This window comes from Xyrauchen texanus, chromosome 22 (genome assembly GCF_025860055.1).
Source record: "Xyrauchen texanus isolate HMW12.3.18 chromosome 22, RBS_HiC_50CHRs, whole genome shotgun sequence".
NCBI lineage: Eukaryota > Metazoa > Chordata > Actinopteri > Cypriniformes > Catostomidae > Xyrauchen > Xyrauchen texanus.
The window spans coordinates 16,501,880-16,529,850 of NC_068297.1; the positions used below are offsets into that span (position 1 = coordinate 16,501,880).

Genomic DNA, 27,971 nt, shown 5'->3' on the forward strand with positions numbered 1-27,971 from the left:
GTGGATTGTGGGACATTGTTGTGCCATATTGACACACGACTTAAGGAAATGGACGCGGGTTTTTTCCGCGTAAGTCTTACTTTCTTCTTCAAATAGCGCACTTTAAAGTTTTAGTATGATGTTTTATATGTATTATTTGCCAGTCAGATGGGTTTTTTGTACAGTTTTAAGGCTGTATTTAGTCCTAATGGCAGTGTGACTGTAATGGCGGCTGCGTGAGAGAAACAGAAAATACTCTGGAACAACTTCGATAATATTCAACCAATTAATACAAATTAACGTGTTATATTTAATATTTTCGACTTATTCATAAAAAAAGCCCATATAACATCGATTCAGCTGTGTTCTTGTGCCCAGTCAATGTCATGTGCTTGAGTTACCGTGATATTAGCTGCGCCACACAAAATACAGATTAATCAGTAATTGGTATATACAATAATATTCTGTGTAACTGTATCACTTATAATTTTAAGATTAGATTACACTCATCATCAGTATCAAACTGAAACGTCTTATTCAGAAATAATAAGCTAAATCTCACTTTAGCCTGTATTACATATTTTATCTTAAAGAAATGGTTCACCCAAAAATGAACATTCTCTTATAATTTACTCACCCTCATGCCATCCCAGATGTGTATGATTTTCTTCTGCAGAACACAAATTAAGATTTCTATAATAATATTTCAACTCTGTAGGTCCACACAATGAAAGTAAATGGTGACCAGAACTTTGACGTTCCAAAAAGCACATAAAGACAGCATAAAAGTAATCCATAAGACTCAAGCAGTTAAATCCATGTCTTCTGAAGTAATCAAATCGGTTTTGGGTGAGAACTGAACACAATTGTAGCTCATTTTTCACTATAATTCTTGACATTAGCAGTATTCTTAGTGATCATAATTGTATGTTTTACAGTGAAAAAGGAGTTTTTGATCTGTTCTTACCCAAAAATGATAGCATAATGTTAATATATTTTATGCTGCCTTTATGTGCATGTTGAAGCTTAAGTTTTGGTAACTATTTACATACATTGTGTTTACTTACAGTGCTTCGATATTCTTCTAAAAATATTTGTGTTCTGCAGAAGAAGGTCATACACATCAGCAATGGCATGAGGATGAGTAAATGATGAGGATTTTCTTTTTTTGTGTGAAATATTCTTTTAACCTCCAAGTACATTTTTAATGCGGTAAATGTATTCTGGTTGAACAATGTTTTAACCTAGTTCATGTTGTTTCAGGGCACCAGTGCGGAGCAGGATAACCGCTTCAGCAATAAACATAAGAAGCTGTTGAAGCAGCTGAAGTTTGCAGAATGTCTGGAGAAGAAGGTATAAAATATCATGAACCAAGTGTTTCATTTTTCACTTTGTGCTAATTTCTATGATAAAAAAATGTATGTAAAAATACTGACAGTCATCGCTTTCACATTAAGTGATATAAAACTACTTAGTTTAGGATTTTGGTAACACTTTACAAAAGGTTCTACTAAAAGTTAAGTCTAAAAGTCCTAAAAAGTACTAAAAGTCTTCTAAGATTAACTAAAAGTGACAATATTTTATTACAATATTTTTTATATATTTAATGCTAATTTAGGAAAATAGAATTGTTCGTTTGTTAGTTCATAATCCATGTTAACATGTACAAATTTTGATGTTAAAGATGTTAAGTTAAAATGAACATTAACCATTATAAATAAGCACAGTACAAGTATTGTTCATTGTTACTTCATATTACCTTATGTAGTTAGATAATGTGAACAAATACAACCTTATTGTTAAGTGTTACCAGGATTTCTTTATCCAGACTAAATGTTATTGTGTTTTAGATGGTCTTGATATGGTTTTGACATGGTCTTTTTAAGAGTGAATTACACTTAAGTATAGAAAAGACATTCCACACAGCAAGGTCGGTTGAAATTGTTGTAGGTATAGCAAAGTAACATATACAGGATAATGTGTGAACATGCAGATACATTTTTTTTACACTAATATGTAAGTATGTCAAAATATGAAACCCGTGTGAAGTGCTCAGATACATCAGATGTGTTTTACAATGGGTCCTGCCTACTCTTAAAATAGAGTAATGCTGGCCTTTTTATTTTTTTTATCTGGTGTATTGAATTACATCCTGCATTCTTCATAAGTGTTTTTAATGTACTGTTAGGTGGATATGACCAAAGTCAACCTGGAAGTCATCAAACCCTGGATCACCCAGCGTGTGACGGAGATCCTTGGCTTCGAGGATGATGTTGTCATAGAATTTGTCTTCAACCAGCTGGAGGAAAAGGTAGACTTTACAGACTCTGCTCCTCCCATTGTCTTTTCACACATGCTGGAATCATGTCTTTAAATGTGTTTTGTTCTTTGGGAGGATAAGAAAAGGTTTGAGGAACAATGAGTAACTTGACATTTATTAGAAACATGTTTGACATTCGTAGATGTAACAGCAGAAAACGCCTAACGTCACAGTCTAAGTTTCTGTCTGGTTTATAAAAAGTCAGAAAATGGGGTAAAGAATGATATTCTCTCTCTCTCTCTCTCTGAAGATATGATTTGTGACATCGTTCCTTCTGAACAGCAATGTTCTAATGTTGATGTGATTTATGATTTAAAAGGCTTGAACCAATATGGATCTTATTCCTTGCATCTGAAGTATAGCACCAACTCCTAATTAGATCTCACCTGAGCCCAAAGTCTCTGAATCCAACTCTCCCTTGATGATGAGCTTTATTTTTTGAGGTGAGTTTTAAACAGGGACTGACATTGTGCCAGTGGTAGAGTCATTTCAGCTTTATCATTTGTGCCTTTTTTTTGCAATACATCTTAAACACAAAGGCCTAAATACTATTCTTTGGAGCCAATATACAACCATTACAATGTAAAGAAAAGAAAAAAGTTACATTGCATGTGAGATGCTAATGTCAGATGACACCAGGGTTTTGGTGGCTCCATATGGGAGTTCTTGTCACAGAATCTTAAGTCAGGCAATTATCGGATCAGTCGAAATGAGTAGCTCAATAATAACATGGTTTGTCACCGTTAGTAATTTTCTCTGTACAGTTATGAATTTGAGCAATGTGGAATGAATAACAAGAGATAGATGTGACAGTTTGTTTAGTTAAGCTCTGTTTAGCTTCAGTTGTAGTCTCTTAAAATGTGATTTTCAGGATTCTTTGGCTGGGATTCCAGAGAGGTATTTGCTTGTGTTAATGAACTCTTTCGTCGTTATTATACATAAAGGTCATTCTATTCTCTCAATTGAAGGGTTGCTTCCACTTCTCATAATATCATAGACCTACAGTACCTTAATCAATCATTTTAGGATGGGTAGGGGTACTCTGTCCTGCTACTAGAGATATACTCTCCTGCAGAGTTCAGTTCCAGCCCTGTTCTAACACACCTGTAATTTTCAAGTGAACGTGAAGGTTTTGATTAGCTAGTTCGGGAGTGTTTGATTTTTGCTTGAGCTAATCTCCGCTGAAAGAGAGAGAGGGAGATCTCCATTAGCATGATTAAGTATCCCAGTGTTTGGTGGATCGCTTAGAATTTCCTCTTATTTTGTTGTAAATAAAACCTTTTCCATGTCTTGTGTACTCATTATTGCTTGTTCGTTTCTTGCAGTTTAGATAAATGATATAGCATTAAACTCAAGGTGATTGAGTGTGATGCAGTAGTGAGGCGGAGGCCAGCTAATGGAGCGCCTTTCTCTGCCCCCAGCCCACAGAGTCTGCGCCACTCACACTGAAGACAACCGGACTGTTCTTGCTTTGTGGAGATTTCATGCACTCTGTTTGTGGACTGTAATGTTTCTATCTCTCAGCAGTTTGATGTTGCACAGGAAGAGACAGCCCTAGTGGTGGGGAGGGTGTTATTTGCTCATTGACGAGGGAATGTGAACTGGGAGGGTACATCCCAGTTCAGAATATATCATGTAACCATGTATTGCATGCTCAAAGGGAGTTCATTTATTTATTTTTGTCCTTCTGTTGCATCACTTCTTTGTCACCCTGGTTTATGAGTAAAAAATAACATTCAGCATTTTTCTGAAGTTTGTTTTAGACAGACTTTTTTGTGGCCCACGGGCACCGGGTCTTGTGGCTCAAAGGCAGATCTTTAAGGTATAGGGGCATAGTTTCCCCAAAAATTAAAATTCAGTCATTATGTATTCACCCTGATGTATTTATTCAAACCTGTTTGACTCCCATGGAGCACAAAAGTGGAAATGTTATGGACCGACACTCTCCGTCACCATTCACTTTCATTGCATTTTTTTTCTCCATGAAATTAAATTGATTGTTGATTGAGACTGTCAGACCTTTGTGTTCCATGGAATCAAAAGTCATACACGTTTGAGACAACTTGAGGGTGAGTAAATTATGACTGAATTATAATTTTGGGTGAACTAACTGATGTTTAGAAAGAACAGTTCCAGGTAGACTTTCAGAGTTCTTATTCTACCAGTTCTGTTTCAGGATTAACTGCTTTGTTTTCTCCCCTCTCTTTTCTTCCCTGCTGTTTGTGTTGCAGAATCCAGATGGAAAGATGATGCAGATTAATTTGACTGGGTTCCTGAATGGAAAGAATGCCCGGGAGTTCATGAAGGACCTCTGGCCGCTCTTGCTAAGTGCTCAGGAGAACATTGCTGGTATCCCATCTGCCTTTCTGGAGCAGAAGAAAGAGGAGATCAAACAGAGACAGGTGATACACCCATGACCCCACACACATACATCCTTACTGTGGTTGTTATTAAATGGCTGGGAACTTGTTATCAAGAAATGTATTGCAATAAGTTCTTCTGTAATTGTTTACAAATGTTTGAAAATTGCATCTCGAACGAGTTTAAAGCTGCACTATCCCAGATAGCAATAAGTCGGCGGTCTGCTGGCGGTGCGCTGGCGGCAGTAGAAGCGGCAGAATGGCGATATCGCAAACACGTTTGACGGCGGTCCGCCGGCGGCAGCCGCCTTCCTACCGCCTTTGATATGCGGACGGCCCGCTGGCCAGCCGCCGCTCCGCCGCCGTTATATCGAAGGCGGACCGTCGGAGGCAAACGCTTTTTTCGAGCGATCTGCCGCCGCTTATTGTGTGTGTGTGTGTGTGTGTGTATATATATATATATATATATTTATAGCATGCAGTTTATCAAGAATAATGATTGATCAAAACAGACAAATTTCCATTTGGCGTTTTAATTCCACATTTCAAAGTACAGTAACTGTCATTGAAACAAGATGTCAGATCACTGAAATATAAATAACAGAAAAATACAAACATTATATATACACACACACACAAAAGAACATGCAGGTTTCCAATTTCTTTTTTTTTTTTTTTTTTAAAACACTATTGTAACACTTACAATAATTTTTAATAATATAAAGAGGTCAGCTCTGGGATGAAAAGAATTACCAGTAAACACAAGCAATGAGGATATTTGGTACCAAAGAAAGTGCAGGATACCAAATAAATTGAGGTATAACATCATATTTACAAGTCATTTCTAACAATAGGTTAAGTGGTAATAATTTAGAGTAAAGCTCTGGAGTAGAATATACCATTATAACTACAATGCTGACCTGTGGCACAAGGATTTACAAGCTATATTTAACAATAGAATAACAGTTAAGCACTGTGATGGAATGAAAGTATAATTTTTGGTACTAGTTAATGTGCAATATCAAGTATCAGAGGTATGAAATAGGATTTACAAACTATAATAGAATCGTTAAGCACTGACGGAATGAAATAAGCAATACTAAAGTCACGGTAAGTAGAATATTTGATACCAGATAATGTGCAAATATCAAGTATTAGATGTATAATCTAGGATTTACAAGCTATATTTAAAAATAGAATAGTTAAGCACTGTAACAATGAAATAAGCAGCACATTGTATATGAAATAATTGAGATCTTTGGTATCAAGGAATGTGCAGGATAACAGGTATAATATACATTTTGACATTCAACTTACACATGACAACAAGTAGGAATAAATATAATTAACAGCAGAAAATCTGGCTGTAGAGAACACAGCCAATCAGAATGTCTGGAGAGGTTGGGGACTGTGTGGCGTAGTGGGCTAAGAATCACCGGTTTTCCCCGACCTCCAGAATGAGGCAGTGCAAATTAGCATATCTTCAGTGATTCCTCGTGCGCCTGTATAAAAGGACAAACCATCCCATATTCATCCAAGGAGCTGCCCTCAAAGCAGGGTCATGAGAAAAAAGAAAAAAAAAAAGAGCAATTTCCACAGTGAACAGTGTGGATTGGGTGTATTGAGTGTAGTCTGACACTATTAGCAGGCTTTTTTAGGGGTCTTGATGTTACTGACTGCAGGATAAAGAAAGGGTTCCAGTTGTCAGTGATGCTGGGGTGTCAGTAGTCAGCCTAGGTTTAAGGGGTCGGCTGTGGGTCCCTCTCAGCTGTGCGGCGCCTTTTTCCACCTTCATGTTCAGATGCTCCTTTCAGGTAACGTTAACCTGGATCGCCTCATCAGTGGCATCCTGTGTTGCCGGGTTCTTCCGGATGGCTCCTGTAGAAAATAAAGATCTGTCATTCCATTTGAATGGCATAAGGTCATACACATCTACTTAAATATAAAAAAAATATCCAACTTACTTTGAACAATGGTCTTCAGGAACATGTCTCTAAAACATGCTTTATCCCCTACACCAGTCCAGGTTGTATTGATGGAAAGGTGATTAGAGAAGATACTCTGAAGCATTCAGCCACACGGTTGTCTTTAGGTCCCTCCCACATTTGATTGCCAAAACCGAAGCTGAAAATACAAAAAAAACATGTTACAAATTACATTTCTCTGAAGCTTCTCATAAATTTAAAATGTTACAGGCTGTGGATTCAGACTGTAGAATATGCAGTGTACGATCTTAATTGTACTTTTTAGATTACCCTATACCGTTATAAACGAAATCGGCACACTTACAAATCGTTGCTGGAGCTCTTTATCCTGCCTCAAACTGTTGTCAAGCAACGGCAAATCTTCCTGGGTGTCTAGGGGGGAGTAACAGATCCCCTGGCAGGGATAACTCTCCAACAGACACATTGCTGCAACGTTTCAGTGCCATAGCATTTTGTCGTCCATGCTACGCACAACGTCGCCAAATTCCAAGACGTTGCAGCATTGGGGTTTGATCTGCACCTACAGGGGTTCCCAGAATAAAAGTATAAAGTAGTCAGTCCTGGTCCTTCAACTACTAAACTATGACATTTATATCTAGGTCTACTACATGTACAGGTGGCCCCAGTGGGAATTAAACCAACAACCACAGGTGTTGTTTGCAAGTTGTACCTGATTGCCCAGTGCGAGCAAATGTCTTCAACATTGTCCCAACTTGCTTCACCTGCTCTTGAAGCGAGCCGCTGTCATCTGGGAAGTAACAATATATTGATTAGCAATACACTAAATACAATAGTAATATAATATAACCACAATTATCATACCAGTAACTTTCCCTGTAATTTCTATCCACAGTATGTTATGCATGGCATACAAGTTCATAATGAAGAACCCTTATGATAACATCAATTTCATTTTTTTTCTTTGAAGCAGAATATTTGTTTGTAAAAGGAGGAAAAAGAAAATGAAATATTGGTATACAGATTTTGGTTGATATATCATACTGTACAGTGAAATGTGCTATTGTTATATCCCTACTCACCTGAAGGACTGGATAGATCAGGCAAATCTCCTGTCAGGCCTTTGTAGAGTGTGTGCTCCTTTTGAATAAAACTTTCATTAGTGGGAAGTTGCATATCCACAGGTATTTTAATTCAAACATGCAACATATTGTAATAAATCTACAATATTCAGCCTTTACCTTACAACCTCGGTTGTTGCTCTACACTTTTATTATATTAAATACTTATTTATATAGCTTGCTCACTGTATAATCATGATAGCCTAATACTTGTAACACAAGATTGCATCTTAAACGAATGACTGAGTTGAAAACTTGAATAAGAACGCATTTTACACAGAGGGGACCAGCTAGGGAAACTTACCTGCCTACAATAACTGTTTTCGTTTGATTTGAGTTACATTAAACATGAATAACCTTAGCCGAGTCCCCAGGAACATCGGGCTATTAAAGTAACAAGCCTATAACTGTGGTCTTATTAATTCTAGCTTCACCATACACTCAAACTGTGAGGTTTATCTGCTTTTACTTACATTGCTCTGTACATAATATACTGTTTTTTGTTCTTTATATACAGATTGTATTAGATTTGCACTACGTGTGTGTATGTGGGTATGTATGAAGGTGAGTGTATGTACGTATATGTATAATTATTTATTTTGTGTTCTTTATTGTTTTTAATTACCTATGTCTTGCTGCTGTTTTTTGGTATTGTTTGTATTGTTGTTGACTGGTAGCTCCTGTCATCTAGACAAATTCCTTGTATGTGTAAGCATACTTGGCAATAAAGCTGATTCTGATTCTGATTTTCTCATGGACCTGTAACACAATGCCCTGACAGTGACTTCACCGGTGTCCTGATCTTTATTAGAAACTGAGAGGAGACCAAGTTAATATAATTGATATCACAAAAATTAACAAACAGTCTGCTTTAAAACTAAGAAAAAACAAGCTTCTATACTAACGTTACATTAAAAATGAACACGTGGCGAACTAGCTTAGCCGCTATCTGCCGGCACACCACATTAGATTAAAATACCCTTGTAGTTGTGCAGATAACTCGATATGTAGAGTTTAAAGCCCTTGTCCCTCTTGCTTGTCGGAGCAGGGGACCAGGCATCAACAATGCGATGAACATCGCTGACGCGTATTTTCGGAAGATTCTGGAGACATAGAGTAAAAAGACATTTTGGGCGACGCGCAAGTAAACCGGAAACAGATATGGCGACAGCGGAACTTCACAGTTCAGTCTTTGTCATGTGTTTTAGCAATACATTTTTAACATTTATAATGCGTTTAGATTTTTTTTTATTGCCTTTACAGGGACTTCAACACTTTCTTAAACATTTGTACAGGTCATAATTGCAAAACCTGTAAAAGGTAAAATAACAATGTAGACATAAACGAAATTTCTGCGCAACTGTGAAACCAGAGGATAATTTCGCTTTTTCATTGAGTTTATCCTTCATGTCAAAACAGGGATTTTCATGTTTATGATAGATATCACCATGGTTGCAAATTAATAAAAAATAATTAAAGTATACCCGATATTTTGGCCATGTTGCATATATCTTTCACTGTTCACTGATACAGGCATTGGTGAAAAGTCTAACTTCATCAATTTATTCTGCTAAATTGTTCATACCCTGTATTAAATATCTATTTTAAAACCTAATCAGAATCAGAAAGATATTTATTGCCAAGTAAGTTTTACAAAAAGGAATTATTTTTGGTTTATTGCATGTCTCAGTGTGCATCAATCAAAGAAATGTAAACAATTTTCACCTGTGCATAAATAATTCAATATATTTTACATATATTACTGTATAATCGCTTCAGAGTTTCAAAGTAATTTAAATGTCATTTCCTAAACCTTACCTTATCATGGAATCAAGAGTCAAGAATCTGTTATAAACCCTAATGGCTTTGGAGCAAAAATAATAATAGCCAACATGGCTGGTCGATTTTGAGAGTCTAAGCTGTCCTTGTAGGCTATTTCAAAGCGGCTTGCCGCCGTCGGCCATGGTCGATTGCCGCGAGGCAACCGCCAGAGAAAATGAAGCGGCGACCCGCCGCCTGACCGCGGCGGCATCTCGCAAGAAATGGGAGTGACGACTCGGCAGCAAACGCTTCATCCCCGCCAGTGGGACGCACCTATAGCCGACAGCTTGGGGACGGCGGCAAAAAGAAGCCGTGCGGACATTTTTTGCTATCTGGGATGTAACATTTGTCCCTCTAGTGGTTGAAGCATAAAACTGCAAGTTTCTTGTGGAGGAACAGTTTAAGTCAGTTGTGATTCTGCACTGCTCTTCAGCGCATATTAATCATGGTTTGAGGATGAGTAGGGATGTATGGAGCCAAATCAATCTCATTAATAATTCACGCACAAAAAACGATTCTCACATGCGTAGACAATTTCACATGCATGAAACCTAATTCACGTACACAAAAAAAAAAATTCACGTGCCTGAAAAAAATATATATTCACAAAAAGCTATTCACATGCGCAAAATAAAAGTATGCATACGTAAAATACATTTTACAAAGCAAAACATACTTCATAGATATACAACTAGTCGCAAAAAGTTTCGAATGTTTAAAATGTACGAGTGTATCCATGAATCTGAATGTGCAAATCGTCATTCACGTGTGAATCCCCTTGGATTTGTGTGTGTGTGTTTTTGAGACTTTCCTGGCAGAGATCTCTTCCCACGTGGGTCTGTCATACTCTTTAGCCAATCAGATGCAGGTTTAACCAATCATATCATAAGCCACTGATTCTGCGCACCTTTTGCGCAAAAAATTGTTTTTTGTCTAGTACTTTTAAAATTTGTTTGTAAAGTGAATACATAGGCCTGAGCGTAGTCACTCCTGCCTGTGACCAGGTTGTTATACAGTAAGAGAAATGGGGAAAAATCATTGTGTGTACAAAAAGTTTTGCAGCAGACAATGACAAATTATGTCTGATACCCTTAAAATTTTTTAGATTAAATTTAACAGTCTTGATGACCTTACTAACTTGTTTTTTGAAGGGCAAATTTGTGTCAATTATGATGCCTAAATATTTAACATGTGTCACAGATGTAATGAATTCACTGTTAATTAAAATATCAGGATTAACTGAATTAATATTCCTCGCTGTAAAATACATGCAAACTGTTTTACTTAGATTAAGTGTCAAACATGAATTTGCCAGCCAATCCGACACCTTACTCATCGAAGCTGTCAGTTTGGCTGCAGCTTCGATCTTTTTAGGTGGATATGAGTCTGGTTGATCGAATTTTGTAGATCATGTGTTCAAGCCCCAGTTTAATGTGGCTAAGCACCACGTGGCCACCATCTGTAACCATAGCAACAGCTCCAGTACCCACACAGGCACAAGAGTTTTCACATTTAGACTTACAAAATCTTATGAATAACTCTTTTATATTATATATTTATACATTATGTATATTGTTTTTGCCACGTCTAAATAAAGCATTTCACGGTTTTAACCGTGGATTCTAAATTCTTGCGGTTAAATTAACCGTGACACATTTAATCACAGTTAATTGAGAAACTGCATAATCATGGCATTCCTAATGGGGAGACTCATAACAAGATTTAACATTTTTAACCAATATATTACTTTGAGGAAGATTATTAATACTCAATAATTAATAATAATGTAAACATTAAGTTAAAAATATAATTATTATTATTAAACAATAATTATATTTTATTATGATTATTGAAGTGTTTTATCCACTACACATCACATTAGTGTTTGTATTGTACTACACATCAATTTAAGAGGTGAAATTGATATGACTGATTTGAGTTCAGTTGAAGACATAACATTTTTATTAGGGAAGGGCGCGAGTACTCAAGTACTCGGAAGTGACGGCAATAAACGATCATGAAAGCGATGATCGGAAATTAAAATGCTTGATGTGACATTTCACTGAATTCAAAATTCAGTGACAACTACCTGTCAACTATACACTACGTATGAAAGAGGGGCCTTCATTTTCACCAGTACATTGATTTTCCATTGAGACTTCTCATTGCAACCAAACTGATAAACGATGCAGCAATGCTGATGTTTGTTCTACAGGTTTACGATAATCAAAAGAATGTTTAATCCAGCTTGTTTAGAACATCTGTCTCTGCACACGCTTGCTAAACAGGTTTTATTGTCATATAATGTGGAAATTTTGACTCGTGAATATTATTTAATAAAAGTGAAGGCTTATCATTGACTGTAAATCTCCCTTGGTGCCAACATGTTTGCGTGAGACACTTGCATCTCAGCTAAAGTTGTTAGTCCAACATAAAGTGGCGTTCCATTGCAGTTTTTCCAGTGTGAAGTTTAAAATTCCACGTTAAATGGGAAGAAGCATGAATCATCTCGGCAACAAACTCCAACAGAGCGCAGTGGGACTTTCTGTCCAGGGCAGAGAAAACTATAGGATCTTCAAAACTATTTTCAACTTAACAATGTGTTTTAAAATATGCGATGATTATGGCGTCACGGAAACCACGGTTTGCAGATACACGGTTCAGAAACAGTGGTGTGCACTTACTAAGCTTATTACGGTAACCTAAAGGAAGAACAGAGACACATTCTCAGCATTATTTAATTGAATTGACCAGGGAGACTTCACTTAATGACAAAATATTATGCATTATATTTTGCTGTCTTCTACTTCTTGTAACAGACTAAATTATAACAGTCTATGTTAATGTAGAGACGTTGGAACAATGAGACACAATGTAGCAGCCAAAGATATATGAAATACAGTATATGTACATGTTTATTTGCCACACGCCAAGTATTCGACAAGGCAAAATGCCCATCCCTACTTTTTATTTTACAATCTACAGCCTCAGTGGACAATGCAAGTGAACCATAATGCTACTACAGTATGTCTATGCACTGTAAACAATTAGACTGTAATAAAAAATGCAAAACGAGGATTCAAGAATGATGAGGATGAAATATACTTTATTAAACAGGAAAATTATATGTAGAAATATGCAATAAAACAATTACAGTAATAAATGTTTAATTGTTTGTTTTGGAAGTTCTTTAGTTACAACAGAGAGATGGTTATACACTAAACAAATTAATATACATTACTGCGCTATGAAATCTGTATTTTATAACTTTAACAACTTGAGATGAGCATACATACATGGGGAACCCTCTTGTTCATATAGTGGCTTTTAGATCTTTTTAAACATCGATTTAAACTTTTTAAATCTGCTAAAAGGATGAAATGGCAATGTCCGTACACTGGTGTATTGCTCAAAGTATTCTATTGGCTCACACTTGCTTGGTAAATTTAGACCATTATGTCTTAGGCAAAAAAAAAAAAAAGACACAATTTGGGAATCTCGAAACTGCAGCAATGTATTAAAATACCCATAAGTCATGAATGTTAGTAAACATGTAACAGTAACTTCACAGAAAGAAAAAACTTAACACTGCGATCGGTAAATACAATGTAATGTTCAATTAATTAAAGGATGACCATTATACGCTTCATTAACCCCCCCAGAAAACACAGTCGGCATTATAGCAGGTTATCGGTTTGCCAAACAGTTAAATCCAAAAGAGTGATTTCACTCAACTGTTCTGACTGCTGAAACTGACTGGACTGACTGAACAGCATTCCACTGTTCCTGCTTCTCACAACACAGCTGCTATGTTTCCAACAGGATTCTGTGAGACTGGTGGGTGGAGCTCAGACCCTCTAGGGGGGGGTCCAGGGGCATGCTCCCCAGTAAGAAAGTATTTTGTACATTTTAAAGTTAAATGCATCAGTCTGGTTCACTTTGAGGTAAAATTAAGAGGCTAGATCTATGAAGAACTTTGTGCTCTAATAGTAATTCCATTTTCAGTCAGGGAGTGTAAAGACAGTAAAGCCACGTTCACACCACCAGCTATATCGCGTGAGACAACTTCACCATCCCGTTTATTTTCAGTGAGAGCACAGCGACTTCAAGTGACACGAGCTGTCGTTACCATTGGTAACCGAGATCGCCTTGGGAAGCAACAAGTTGAGAAAATGTAAACTTGAACTGACCTTCTTTCTGAGCTTATGGGCATGAGGTGAATACACAAGGATGAATGACGCATGCCAGCATTTCGCACCATATCCGACCCAACTGCTTTAAGTAAAAACCTTTATTGTAGACTTGCCATTAAAATAGGAGTAAGACAAGGACAGGTTTTTGAATGTGGATTTTTTTTATGTAATCGCTCAATAATGAACTTGTTAATTGTAACCAAAAATATCTTACATATAGTGCAGCTTTAACAAATTGTATTTTGTTCACTGTTTCAGATCGAGCAGGAGAAACTTGCTTCTCTGAAAAAGATTGATGAAGATAAAAGGGAGAAGGAGAGCAAGGAAAGAGCTCAGTCCAAAAGTCCTAAACGGTTGGTCTTGGACCTCTGTTTGCTTGACAAATGCATTATCATATTTGTTTGTGCAAATCAATATAATATTTTTCTTTATTATCCATTGCAATTTTCTTTTCTTTTTTCCGCTTGACCTTTGACCCCAGGAGGAGGTCCCGCTCCCCTGTGAAGCGGGATCGTAAAGCCAGTCCCTCTCGGTCTCCTCGCCGAAAACCAAGTCCAGCTGCCTCGCCGCCTTCTAGTCCATCTAATAATAAAGATGAACCAAATCAAGAACCGGACCAGTCGGAGAGCTCCAAACCAGAACCGCTTGTCCAGGAGGCTTCCTCTACAAGGTAACAATGATAACCTGACTCTGCACTATGGTATCTTAATATCTTAGTGCTTGAAGCGGTTTCTAACTCCAGTAGGACTTGGAATTGCTGTTTATAACAGTGCAACCAGGGCTATATTAACATACGGGCATGCCCCAAGGCTGGCGTCTACAGGGGGACCGAACTTGCAGGGGGAGGGCCCAGTCTTGGGATCCTCCACCCTATTCTTTCCCGTCAATGTTCTTGGGTGGGCGCGTATGTAAACACGTTCAAATAGAGACGCTGACAAATCATGTTTTTGTTTTACCTGTCAGTGATGTAGTGGGTGAGGTGAAGCCAGACTCCTTGTCTGAGGCTGTGAAAGAAAAGTCTCCAGAGAAAATGTCAAAATCAGAGGACAAGCCCAAACCCAGGGAACGGGACCGAGATAAGGATGGACGCAGAGAGAGACCACGCCACCGTTCTCGTTCCCGATCACCTCGCTCTCGCAGACGGCCCAGATCACGCTCCAGGCGAGTCTCTTTTCTTGTGTCTGTGCATACTTGTCTCTGGACCTTTAGATCCATGATGTTGGGATCTGAATCTGGAATGGTGGTGGCGTAGTGGTCTAAAGCATATAACTGGTAATCTGGTAATCAGAAGTTTGTTGGTTCGATCCCCACAGCCACCACCATTGTGTCCTTGAGCAAGGCACTTAACTCCAGATTGCTCCGGGGGGATTGTCCCTGTAATAAGGGCTCTATAAGTCGCTTTGGATAAAAGCGTCTGCCAAATGCGTAAATGTAAATGCATCACTTATCACAGTACGAGTTAGATGTCAGAGGAATATTCTTCAAATATCTTTCCTCCTAGTTCCATTTGCTTAGGTATCTGCTAATGTGCTTAAAGCCAAATCAAATACTGTCTTTGGTGCTTCCAGGTCGTTCTCTCCTCGCCGCAGATCAAGTCCCAGGAGGCGAATCTCTCCAAGACGCAGGAGCCCCCCTAGACGCCACCCTCCACCTAGACATCGACGCAGCCGGTCACCTGTCCGCAGGTCAGCCTGTTTTTCCTTTGCAGAGTAATGCATAAAGTGCCTAGAGTTTGTAAATGGTTTTTTTATGGCTGTCTTTATTATTAGATAGTAAAGTCTGTCTTTCATGTGCTTCACATTAATTGCTGTAGGTAATCATGCTACTTTTTTCATCTGAACTCGCTCTGTTGCAATTGGTTGTCCACCAGGCGGCGCTCTCGCTCCCGATCCTCCTCAGGCAGTTCTTCATCTCACTCACCCCATAAGATTGCAGGTAAGCGTGGGTCAGCCACCCCACCCAGAAAACTTCCACGGCGCTCAGAACCCTCCAGCCCCTCCAGAAGACGAGGCCGCAGCCCCTCTGGACCAGACACCAGACCTTCAGGTTACACTCCCCTTCAATTTTGCAGTCAGTTTTGCTATTTGTAAAAAAGGGAGTTTCTTGAATTAATCTAAATATGAATTTTTATAGAAGTGCTTCAAATTATAGTTCTCCAACTTCCAGGATAATCTGACATGATTTTTCAATTGTCTTCAATTGACACGATTCTTCAACAATGCCATGTTTTGGCATATTTTGCTCATTAGATTGGTTTTTAAACTGTGAAATGATTCTGACTGAAATGCATTTTAATATTTTAGATTTGAAGCACAGGCCTGGAGTAAGGAACAACTCGTGCTCTCCTTCTCCCAAACTGAGAGGATCTGATGCATCAGAGTCTGGTGAGTGACCACGTTTATGTGCATACGTGTATGTCAATAACTGTTTGAGACACAAGTCTGTCAGCTTTACAGCTATTTGCTGTTAAATAAACTATGGAGTATGCTTTGAATGCATACACCAAGAGGAAAAGGTCTTATAGACTTCGGGGGTTGGATGCAAATCTAGACACTTAGGACTTTCAGGATTAGGGCAAGATTTGGACAAAGTAATATTGCGATTGCAATTTGAACTGCGATTATGATGGTAATGTTTTCTGCATGTTCAACTTCAAAAAGGCTGCTGGGGTTTTCACTTTTGAGCCCTCTTAAAAAGAACCAAACTGAGACCTTTTTTCAGTTCACCCACAAACAAATAAATATATAAAAGTCTTCTTCATACCAAAATGTTACCATCCACCATATACATGTTTTTGTCCATTTTGTGACAGGATCTCAGCCCACTAATCATCAACATTAGTTTTTGAAACGGTCAACTTGAATATTAGGGATGCTCAAATCATGATTTTAACATCCGACACAGATCTCCAATTTTCATCTCATCTATCGATGCTGATCATTTAACTTTTTATCAGCAGCTCTGTCAAAACTGGTCATATGTATGCGTTCAGCTCAATGTCACTGTTAACTACATTTCCATGTTGGTAAAACCATGGTTGTTGCCTAGTTTTTGCTGTCAAAAATAATGTTGATTGATTGAATACACAAAATATAAATGTTAATCTTTATTCTAGGCCTTAAAAACTAGTAGGCTTATACAAACTATTCTTTACTGTATATAAGATAGTCCTAAAGAATGAGGCTTAATGTCAAAAGTTGAACTGATAACCCATTGGTGTAATTCAATTTAAAGTGAATTTTTTTCATTTTTAATTTGTATTCATTATTTTATTATTTAATTTAGCAATGCATTATATTATAGTAACTAAATATATAATATATATGTATGTTCCTTTTCATTTTGTTGGATGTTGGTAATATTAGTTCCGCTTTCACTTGTTTCTGCGGGGAGTGTAATAAGGGCGACACGCTCTCTCGAGGTAAACAAATGATAGGAGAAGAGGACTCTACAGGTGTTACTGTTAATGCTGTTCGCTCCGCAATCATTTTATAAAGATGTTTGAATTATACCCCATCTTGTATTCTGCGATTATTATTATGATACCTGTGCCTTGCCGAGACTGAGATGCTGCTACCGCAGATAATAATAAAAAACGATTCATGCAGGACGCGCCAGTTTAGTGTAAATAAAGCGTTTAGCGCACGTAAGCAAACGGAACCGAACTCGGCACTTCTGTTACTCTAAGCATGAGAGGGAGTTGTGGAGCACAGAACCGCTCTGAAAACACTGTAACAATGCGCTAATTTAATATAGACCGTACAGAGCAGCGCAAATAAACCTTGAAGGGAGCAGATTAATTATTTATTTAAATCGGCGCCTTTGCAATTTAATAATCGCAAAAGGTCATATCGTGGTTTCGATTTCATTTCGATTAATTGTGCAGCCCCATTTCAGGAAAAGCCCCATCTGGCTCTGAGTGTTGAGGATTCAAATTATTTGAGGTGCTTTTGCCAGGTTTTAAACTCGGTAGGCTTGAGAGAAATATGAAGTCTAACTGAATCTCATCTGTTAATTTAAATGATGGGGTGTGTGCATGTCATGGGTGTGTATAGCTGTTTTTGCACATAATAGGTGTTTTTTTTTTTTGAGCATGTGGCTGTTTTTGGGCAATGAAGGACCCTCCACTGCTTTGCAATTTCAGAGGGGGAGAAGGTGGGCAGAGAGTCAATGGCAGATTCTGTCCAGCAGCGACGTCAGTATCGCAGACAGAATCAGCAATCCTCCTCAGGTTGTCACCTTTTTTTATTCACATTACACTCGTTTGTCCTCACCTACCTTCTCTCTTTTTCATGCTCTCTCACACCTGTGCACACCTCTGCTTGCACCTGTGACTCATGTGGGATGTGGATAATGAATGCTAGTTGTAGTTTGATGTAGAGCTGGTTACTAATGTGATTTTAAACATATAATCAGTTTTTTGTTAACAAACACAGGTTCATCCTCTTCCTCAGAAGATGAAGGTCCAAGGCGGCAGAACAGGGGGGCAGCTGCCAGAAATGGAGACATTAGGAGGAGGAAGCGGAGCCATTCACCTGCATCACCACGTAGGCGGCACAGAGATGCATCCCCAAGGTGAAAATCAGCAGTATTTGCATTTGACAGATTGCTCATTACTGAAATTGTTTGTTCACTCTGAACTTATGCCTCATCTTACAATCCTCTCTCTTCAGAAAGAGACGTTCTCCATCACCTGCTGGTCGTAGACAACGTTCCCCCTCTCCTCCTCGCCGCCGCAGGTCGCCCTCTCCCCCAAGACGCAGGTAAAATCCAGAGTTATTGCGTAGTTTCTGGAGGTTTTGGGTTGTGAAGATTCTTTTGACTCCATCGTCTTCCCTTTCTCATGTTTCTCTGGATCTAGATCTCCATCCCCACTTCCTCGACGCCACTCTCCCGCTATTCAGCGTCGCTACAGCCCCTCCCCTGTCTCATCTCAGAAAAGACGCACATCAGTGTCTCCCCCTCCCAAGCGCAGAGGGTCTCCTTCACCTGTGCCCAAGCGCAGAGGGTCTCCTTCACCTGTGCCCAAGCGCAGAGGGTCTCCTTCACCTGTGCCCAAGCGCAGAGGGTCTCCTTCACCTGTGCCCAGACGCAGAGGGTCTCCATCCCCTGTGACCAAGCGCAGAGGGTCGTCTTCACCTGTCGCCAAGCGTAAAGGATCTCCATCCCCTGTGGCAAAGCGTAGAGGGTCTCCTCCTGTAGTTAAACGTAGAGGGTCTCCTTCTCCTGTCGTTAAGCGCAGAGGGTCTCCCTCACCAGTGGCCAGGCGCAGAGGGTCTCCCTCACCAGTGGCCAGGCGCAGAGGGTCTCCCTCCCCTGTGGGCAAGCGCAGAGGGTCTCCCTCCCCTATGGGCAAGCGCAGAGGTTCTCCCTCCCCTGTGGGCAAGCGCAGAGGTTCTCCCTCCCCTGTGGGCAAGCGCAGAGGTTCTCCCTCCCCTGTGGGCAAGCGCAGAGGTTCTCCCTCCCCTGGGGGCAAGCGCAGAGGTTCTCGTTCCCCCAAGTGGAGTCGTGGTAGCAGTCCAGGAAAGAGACGCACTCCCCCCTCTTCTACTTCGCCTCCACCCCGCCACCGAAGAAGTTCTCCAAATCCCTCTGCAGCCCAACGGGGCCGAGACACCCGCTCCTCTCCCCCTCCCCTTGCTACTCGAGTGTCTTCCAGTCCTCAGGGTCGATTTGTCCCTTTTGATTCCTCCCCACAGAGACAAAGACGTCAGGTATCCCCCCCGCACGGTACTAGACCCATTCGCAGGGTTTCACGCACACCAGAACCTCGCAAGTCTCAGAGGTATGTTCACAAAGGTTAACAGCAGGGTTAAAATAAGCAGCAGATTCAGAAATCTGCCTGTATTTCTTGTTTAGATTAGTTTTCTCTGCCTACCATGAGAGGATGTAGCTTTATTTCTAAAACATAGATGTGCTAATCCCTCATTTACTCTGTTCTGTCTTTTTGCAGTGGTTCTCAGAGCCCCCAGCCGGTAAGGAGGCAGGTTTCTCGATCACCATCTGCTTCTCCTCCTGTGGCTCACAAGCGGCCTGCTTCAGTTTCTCCCTCTCGTTCTGCTAGCCGCTCTCCACTTCCGCCTCCCAAAAAGAACAGCAGTGTCTCCCCAACTCCATCACCTAACAAGGTATGTCACACATGCCCAAGCTTTGGACTCACTTGCCCCAGACCAGTGGTTCCCAACCTTTTTCATCTTGCGGCCCAAACACATGTTTCTGTGGCCTACTGCAAAGATTTGAATGGACCTGACTATTTGTGTCGGGTTGGTAACTGATGACTTGGAAGTGGATTATTAACTTTATTGAATTAACTGGCAATGGACAGAAAATGCAGATAACGGGTCACCGAGACTCGGCTGGCAGTGCTCAGGAAAATGGGAAAACTAGATCCAGGCATAGGTAGGCAGCGGGTAGACCATTAGTGGAGCAATCAGTCAGAGGGAACATACAGCATACAGACCAGGGTCGAGATGAGCAGAGTTAAATCTGGCAGAGAACTGGAGCACTGGACAAAGTAAGGCAATACTAGTGTCAGGCTCAAGTGACAAGCGCAAAGCGAGAGCAGATATAGAGCGAACGATCAATAGAGAGAAAACAGGTGAGAAACCAAGTGCTGCCACGTTGAAGGGAATAACAAAGACATGAGGGAAACGCAGAACTGAGAAGACTGCGATCAAACCTGAGTTCTGACCATTTGTAATTTGCAATGTGTGAATAATTTGAAAACGACCATGAAACAATCTTGGCATAAACTTGGATAACCTTAAAAAAAAACTTCTCGACTTGTTCACATGACCTTTAAACCTCATAAACGACAATCATTGTGACTCCCCTAATGCGAAGGTTGGTGATATTTAGCATTTACGAAGCGCTGTATGTCAGGCTGAAGTGAAGAAAGTTGCAAACCGAGATCAGGCTCAACGTGAAGCTTATTCCGGTATTTTGTCTTGAGTGCCACCAATGCAGAAAATCCAGCTTCGCATAAGTATGTTGTCGGAAATGGCATCAAAAACCTCAGAGCTTCGTCAGAAAGATCAGGATACTCAGAGAGAGTATGAATCCAAAAATGTATCAAAGATTTTTGTGAAAACATTAATTTCAAAGCACAGTCACAAGATAAGTCAATAAGGCTGTCGTGCTCTTTTGCGCTTAAACTTACGACAGCTCCTTCACAAGTTTACGAAAGGATTTACAATCCAGGTTACTTGAACAACTGGAGATGGAAAGTAGTCACGCAACTGGCTTTTCAGACCTTGGAGATGCTCTTCAATCAGCTTTGCAACAGAGCCGGGAGGGTGGGTAGGTTCATGGTTTCTTTTGTCAAAAAATTTGACAAATTCTCAAATGATTCTGAGTTTGATTTGCAAATACGCCTGGCCCACATCTTTATTGTGGCTTCGATTTTATTTTGGACTTGAAACGCTGTCACTGATTTGCCTTGAAGACTCAAGTTCAGACCATTTAAGTGATTGAAAATATCTGAAGGGTAGGACAATTTTGCAAGCCACTTAAAATCACTGAGGCGGTCCGAAAGGTGAAATTGAGTCTGATAAAAAAATCTGTGCTTTGCATAATTCGAAGAGGCGAGTAAGCACCCTGCCCCATGAAAGCCATCTTACCTCAGTGTGAAAAAGAAGTTGAACATGGTCACTGCCCATTTCTTCACAAAGAAGTTGAAACAAACCTAGCCTAGTCTTTCTGAAATTATCTATTTTAACATCTTCATCCAATACACATCTAAGATCGGTGGGCATCTTCTTGGTAGCTAGTGCTTCCCGATGTAAACTACAGTGGACAGAGCTCATGAACCGTTCTCACATGCGCAATGACTCCGTTGCGATGCCCCACCATCGCTCTTGCTCCGTCTTTGCTCAGACCCACGCATTTAGACCAATCTATTCCATTTGACACCATAAATGCATTCAAAATATCAAATTTGGTTTGGCGGTTGATTGAGCCGGCAGCGGCTTATAGAAAAGGAAATCCTCTTGTAATTCTCTATGTACATACCATACATAAGAAAGGAGATTGGAAAGGTTTGCAATATCAGATGATCTTCTCAGCTGTCCTCACTATCCTCTGCAGGGCTTTGCGGTCCGAAACGGTGCAAGTCCCAAACCAGGCAGTGATGCAGCTGTTCTGGATGCTCTCAATAGTCCCTCTATAAAATGTAGTGAGGATGGGGGGTGGGAGATGTGCTTTCCTCAGCCTTCGAAGAAAGTAGAGATGCTGCTGGGCTTTCTTGGTAATAGAGCTGGTGTTGAGGGACCAGGTGAGGTTCTCCACCAGGTGAACACCAAGGAATTTAGTGCTCTTGACGATCTCCAAAGAGGAGCCGTTGATGTTCAGCGGAGAGCGGTCACTCTGTGCTCTCCTAAAGTCAACAACCATCTCTTTTGTTTTGTCCACATTCAGAGACAGGTTGTTGGCTCTACACCAGTCCGTTAGCCGCTGCACCTCCTCTCTGTATGCTGACTTGTCGTTCTTGCTGATGAGACTCACCACGGTCGTGTCATCGGCGAACTTAATGATGTGGTTCGAGCTGTGCATTGCTGCACAGTTGTGAGTCAGCAGAGTGAACAGCAGCGGACTGAGCACACAGCCCTGGTGGGCCCCATTGCTCAGTGTGGTGGTGGTGGAGATGCTGTTCCCGATCTGGACTGACTGAGGTCTCCCAGTCAGGAAGACCAGGATCCAGTTGCAGAGGGAGGTGTCCAGGTCCAGCAGATTCAGCTTTCCAATCAGTTGCTGAGGAATTATTGTGTTGAATGTTGAGCTGAAGTCTATGAACAGCATTCGAACGTATGAGTCCTTTTTATCTAGGTCGTCTGTTGAACGGTTTAGACGATACGCGAACTGCAGTGGGTCTAGTGAGGGGGGCAGCTGGGTCTTAATGTGCCTCTTGACGAGCCTCTCGAAGCACTTCATGATGATGGGTGTGAGTGTGACGGGACGGTAGTCGTTGAGGCAGGACACTGAAGACTTCTTTGGCATGGGGACGATGGTGGTGGCCTTGAAGCACGTTGGAACGACGGCACTGCTCAGAGAGATGTTGAAGATGTCTGTAAGAACATCTGCCAGCTGGTCTGCACATCCTCTCCCAGGAATGTTGTCTGGTCCAGCAGCCTTCCGTGGGTTCAATCTACGTGGAGTTTTCCTCACATCAGCCGTGGTAAGACCGAGCACCTGGTCGTTGGGAGGAGGGGTGGTCTTCCCCTCCTCCACGTCATGCTGTGCTTCAAACCTAGTGTAGAAGTCGTTCAGCGCATCTGGAAGGGAGGCATCTTTGTCACAGGCAACTGATGTTGTCCTGTAGTTGGTGATGGCCTGGATGCCCTGCCACATGCGCCGCGTGCCACCACTGTCCTGCAAGTGAATGGATTATCTGGGCGTGTGCGCGCTTTGCCTCTCTGATGGCCCGCGACAGTTTGGCCCTCGCTGTTCTTAGTGCAACCTTGTCACCTGCTCTGAAGGTGGAGTCTCGGGTCCTCAGCAGCCCACGCTTCTCCGCAGTCATCCACGGCTTCTGGTTGGAACGTGTGGTGATGGTCTTGGAGAAGGTGACATCATCAATGCACTTGTTGATGTAGCTGGTCACTGATGCTGTGTATTCCTCCAAGTTGGTAGAGTCACCATATGTTGCAGCCTCCCTGAACATGTGCCAGTTATTACACTCAAAACAGTCCTGAAGAGCAGAGATGGCTCCTGCTGGTCAGGTTTTCACCTGCTTCTGGAGTGGTTTTGTGCGTCTGATGAGCGGTTTGTTTGCTGGAATTAGCATAACCGAGATGTGGTCCAAGGAGCCGAGGTGGGGGCTGGGATGTTTGTGTAAACCAGATCAAGCGTGTTCACCCCTCTCGTTGCAAAGTCCACATACTAATGTAATTTAGGGAGCACTGTCTTGAGATTTCTATGGTTGAAATCTCTGGCGACAATAAACGGTCCGTCAGGGTGTGTGTTCTGCAGTTCACTAATAGCCCCATACATTTCAGAGCGCTTCCTTAGCGTTAGCGCTGGGGGGGATGTAAACTCTGGTTTAATAATTGGTGAATTCCCGTGGTAAAAAGGTCTGCATCTAACAGTCACAAGCTTCACCAGCGATGAGCAGTAACTAGAGACTAGCATAGTTATTATTACACCATTCCGTGTTGATGTAAACACACAAGCCACCACCGTGAGTCTTACCGCACAGAGCTGCATTTCTGTCGGCACAAAACAAGGCGAGTCCGTCTAGCTGAATGGCGGCGTCCAGAACTCTGTCGCTGAGCCACGTCTCCGTGAAAACAGACGCAGCAGTGGTCTGCTGGAGTCCGGTTTATTTTCCAGGGAGCCAACATTTGAGAGCAGGATAGACGGGAGAGCCGGCCGGCTAGGGTTTGTTTTTAGCCTAGCATAGACCCCCACCCTCTTTCTCGCACACTGCTTACCACATCCCCTCCCCCAGGCACCGGCATCAGGCAACACCGAGGACTGGAGGCCTGGTCTCCGCAGCAAGCAGAGTTCACGTAGAAACTCCTGCAGATCATCATGCAGCTTGGTTGTTGCATGAATCTTATATTTTAACAGTGTCTGGCAATGGTAGACACGAACACCGGTTGCTCCGATGTCCATGTGCCGTAAATGTCGGGCCAAGTGACAAAAATAGCACCATTTTGGATCCGGAGTGGCCGCTGTGTGCTACCGCGCTGCCATCTTGGATCAAAACGGGTTTCAAGTGTTTGTTTTTCTTGATTTGGTACACTTAAGTTTGTTCTCAAAAAACTCAATAGGCTTGGACATATTCGCTATGTTTTGTCTCCAAGTGTTGTCGTAGTTTGTTCGGTTTCAAAGCTTCATTTGACAAGAATTCTGAGCATACAACACAGAGCGGTAGCTGCTCGTTCTCCGCTCCCACACATGTGAAGCCTAGTGCTAGGAGTCACTACTGTATTTTCTTCGTTAAGCTTTATTTTTAGTCAGGTTTTGCTGAAGATTTATCCTTGCATGTAGGTAAAGTAACATCTGTATTTGTCCTTTTCAGTGACCCTATTGATAACCATTTATCCATTTTTAAATCTGTTGTAGCCTACAGTTACTGTATGCAGCAAAAATGACAAATTAGAGGGTTATTCTTAAACCAATCAGTGAGCTCGAATAGTTAATGCTGTTTAGTTTAATATTTATTTTTCTTTAATTATATATCGAATTATGATATTAAGACTTAGACATTTTACATATATTAACAAAATTATTATTTCTATTAATAATAATTGGCGGCCCCCCTGCATTACCTTCTGGGCCATGGCCCACAGGTTGAAAACCACTGCCCAAGACTGTTTGGGTCCAGAGAGGGCTCGAAAAAGAGAAATTTATTTTTGTGTATGCTTCCAGATTTTTCAACAGTTCTATATTAGAAATGGCTGTAAAATCGGAGCATAAATTCGTCTGTCATCAATACTTAAAGAATTACTTGTGTCTATAAAAGCAGTTGAAATTACTTTGTTTTTAAATGGTAGTGGAAATACAAAATTATAGTTATCATATTATCATTGTTGCTCATCCATTTCTACATGGTCTATAGATGTGTAAAAAAAAAATTTAAAAATATATATATTTTCTTAATTCGACAGAACTCCGATGTAGAAGCTGGTAAGAAGAAGAAAAAGAAGAAAGACAAGAAACACAAGAAAGACAAAAAACACAAGAAGCATAAAAAACAGAAGAAGGAGAAGGGGGGAGAAGAGAAGAGTGGAGCGGTGGAAGGAGGTCATGGACAGGAGGCGGAGCCAGACTCTGACCAGAAAAAGGTGAAGTTACACTTTTAACCTGCTGTCTGAACAATGAGGACAAAAGCAGTGATTACTTTTTATTTCTTCAGTAATATTATATAACAGTATCTTTGACAACTTACTGTCTTCTATTTTACTATGTTTTTCTATCATATTTAGACTTCAGACGTTTGACTGCAGTTTTAACAAACACAAAGCAACTTCTACTAGAGTGAAGATTTCGAACGTCATAAATGTGAAAGCCTAAATGTAATGTTGTCATGCCTGATTTTATTGAGTCAGACATAATTAATGCTACCTTTCTTGAAGGAATCAGAAAGCGAAGTAGAAGACAGTTTGGATGATCTAGAGAAGCATCTGCGTGAGAAAGCTCTCCGCTCTATGAGGAAGGCCCAAATGTCTCCATCTTCTCAGTCCTGAGGAGAAATCTGCCACACCTCTATTCCACTCTCTGCATTTTAAACGTTTGATGTTGATTCAGCTTTAGAATGTACAAATTGTTAAAATTCACCCTAGAATTTTGTTTTTGTTGGATTTATTATTATTTGGCATGTTTATTGCTGGAGTTTTATGATGCTTGATTTGTGATCGGGCAGCTGATGTTTCTGGATCACCTTTTGTCCTCTTCTCCACTCTTAAATACTGTCAAGAACCGTTTATCCAAAAACAACCTTTTTTTTTTTTTTTTGGTCCCAAGACACTCTCCTGTTGCTTTTACTGTTATGATGAAACATATAAGGAAAACTCATTTGCAGTTCTGAGTTAAAAATTTACAAGATAGCCTATGGATTCCCTCTCAACTTTGGCAGGACTTTTTATGAGAGTTTTGTTTGCATGGATAGCAGACTTAAGTGTACTTGTCCTCTTGTGTGCATGATCTATACCAAAAGACCCAATGAGTTGTGAGAGCTCATCCAGCAAGCTGCTCTCCATTCATCTGAGCATTGGGGGAACTCTCAAGAGCTCTACTGTGCACAAGAGAACAAATCAGAAATGTCTGTTTTCATCCTTTTTATTTTTTGCTTTCTATTTTTTGTAACCTAAGTTGTGTTTGAAATTGTTGAACCTTGCCGTAAATACTGGCTTTAAACAGTCACATTAAAATGAAAGAAATTATTTATTTTTGTCTGTTATTTTGAGTAGCTTGTGTGGGGTTTTCACCTGCGCCATATTTGTTCAAGGTTGTCTGAGGTGATAGAAATGAGAAATCCTTTATAAGTCTAGTTTAAAACATGTCAAGTTTGTAAAAATTTCATCTTTGTGTCCAATTTGGTTTCATAATTTTTTTTAAAAACCTACAAAATTCTACAAACATTTTTTTTAATGTCATGAGGAGTAACTACCCTCAGACCCAGCCATTAAATTATGTCTTCTGTAGAGGACATTTTGGTTTTCATACTACAATATCATACATGCCACAGTTGTAAATCAGTATCTTAAAATGGACACCCTAAACTTTTCAGAGATATCTAATGTTTTGGGGTTTGTCCATGACAACTTCTCGAGCCTTAAAAATATCTGATGTCACAATTCAGCACATTTGAGGAAAATATGAACAGTATTTGTACTATTTTGTACTTTATAATTAATATTAAAAAAATCATAGAAATATACATCTCAAGGAGAGAAAAAAAATGAATGAGTTTTCAAAGCAGGATATGGTTTTGTTTTACAAGAAAGGCATTGGTTTCTTTGATGTCCACTGTAGGGGACATCTGGTCTTAATACTTGTTTTCACCTATTGGGTGACAATGCAGGTGAATAGTAAAGCAATAAAATAAGCATATTTTATAAACTATGAGATATTCCTTTGAAATGAGATTCTGGAGTGTTGACACTCATAATTGAACACAGATTAAATGCTGGCACTGCTAAATTCATATGTGTACAGGAATGCATAAAATAACACCATTTAAACTATATAATTATGTATTAAATAAAAAATGAGCTCAACTTATAACTTGAGTTAAAAAAAAAATATTGTGTAGTCTCTGGGTCTTCGGGACAACAAATAATACATATGTAATAATTATTGTAATGCAATATATGTATATATTTCTATTTTTTGTGATTGTCTCTCTCTGTCTCTAAAATTCAAAGGGGCTTTATTGGCATGAATGTAAACAATACAATATTGCCAAAGCAGAGGCTGTGTAAAAAAGAACTACACCTTAATCTATAATTACATTTAATTTAACAATATAAAAATAAATACAAAACTGGTTCAGTACTGCTGAAGACCACAGTGTTTAAAAAAGCGAAGAGCACTGACACATAAATGAATATACATACTCAACATACTATACTCTGTCTCTGTGTAGAAACTATATTGACATTAAACAAAAGGACATTTCCTAAACCTTTGCTGGTCTCAGGAGGCTTTCAAGTAAAAATATTAAAGTAGCACACTTGCATCTTGAAAACATGAGAGTATACACAATAATTAATTTTAAAAAGGTTTGCAAA

The 27,971-nt window shown here is 40.1% G+C and overlaps 1 protein-coding gene across 8 annotated transcripts; it reads left to right on the top strand.

Moving 5' to 3' along the window:
- srrm1 (serine/arginine repetitive matrix 1) lies at positions 1-27,881 on the top strand. 8 transcript variants are annotated; one of them, XM_052153417.1, is made up of 18 exons: positions 1-69; positions 1,243-1,332; positions 2,168-2,290; positions 4,531-4,701; positions 13,996-14,090; positions 14,219-14,407; positions 14,701-14,898; positions 15,306-15,422; positions 15,608-15,783; positions 16,041-16,121; positions 17,882-17,968; positions 18,174-18,312; positions 18,411-18,500; positions 18,599-19,101; positions 19,162-19,522; positions 19,691-19,865; positions 25,347-25,523; positions 25,815-27,881. In XM_052153417.1, the coding sequence occupies exons 1-18, from the start codon at positions 49-51 to the stop codon at positions 25,923-25,925; spliced, it is 2,904 nt and encodes a 967-aa protein (XP_052009377.1). In that variant the 5' UTR covers positions 1-48; the 3' UTR covers positions 25,926-27,881. The 8 variants fall into 8 exon arrangements, with proteins under 8 accessions (XP_052009377.1, XP_052009382.1, XP_052009376.1 ...); XM_052153422.1 differs by having other exon boundaries at positions 19,222-19,522; XM_052153416.1 differs by having other exon boundaries at positions 19,132-19,522; positions 25,815-27,627.
- Positions 27,882-27,971: the final 90 nt, after the last annotated feature.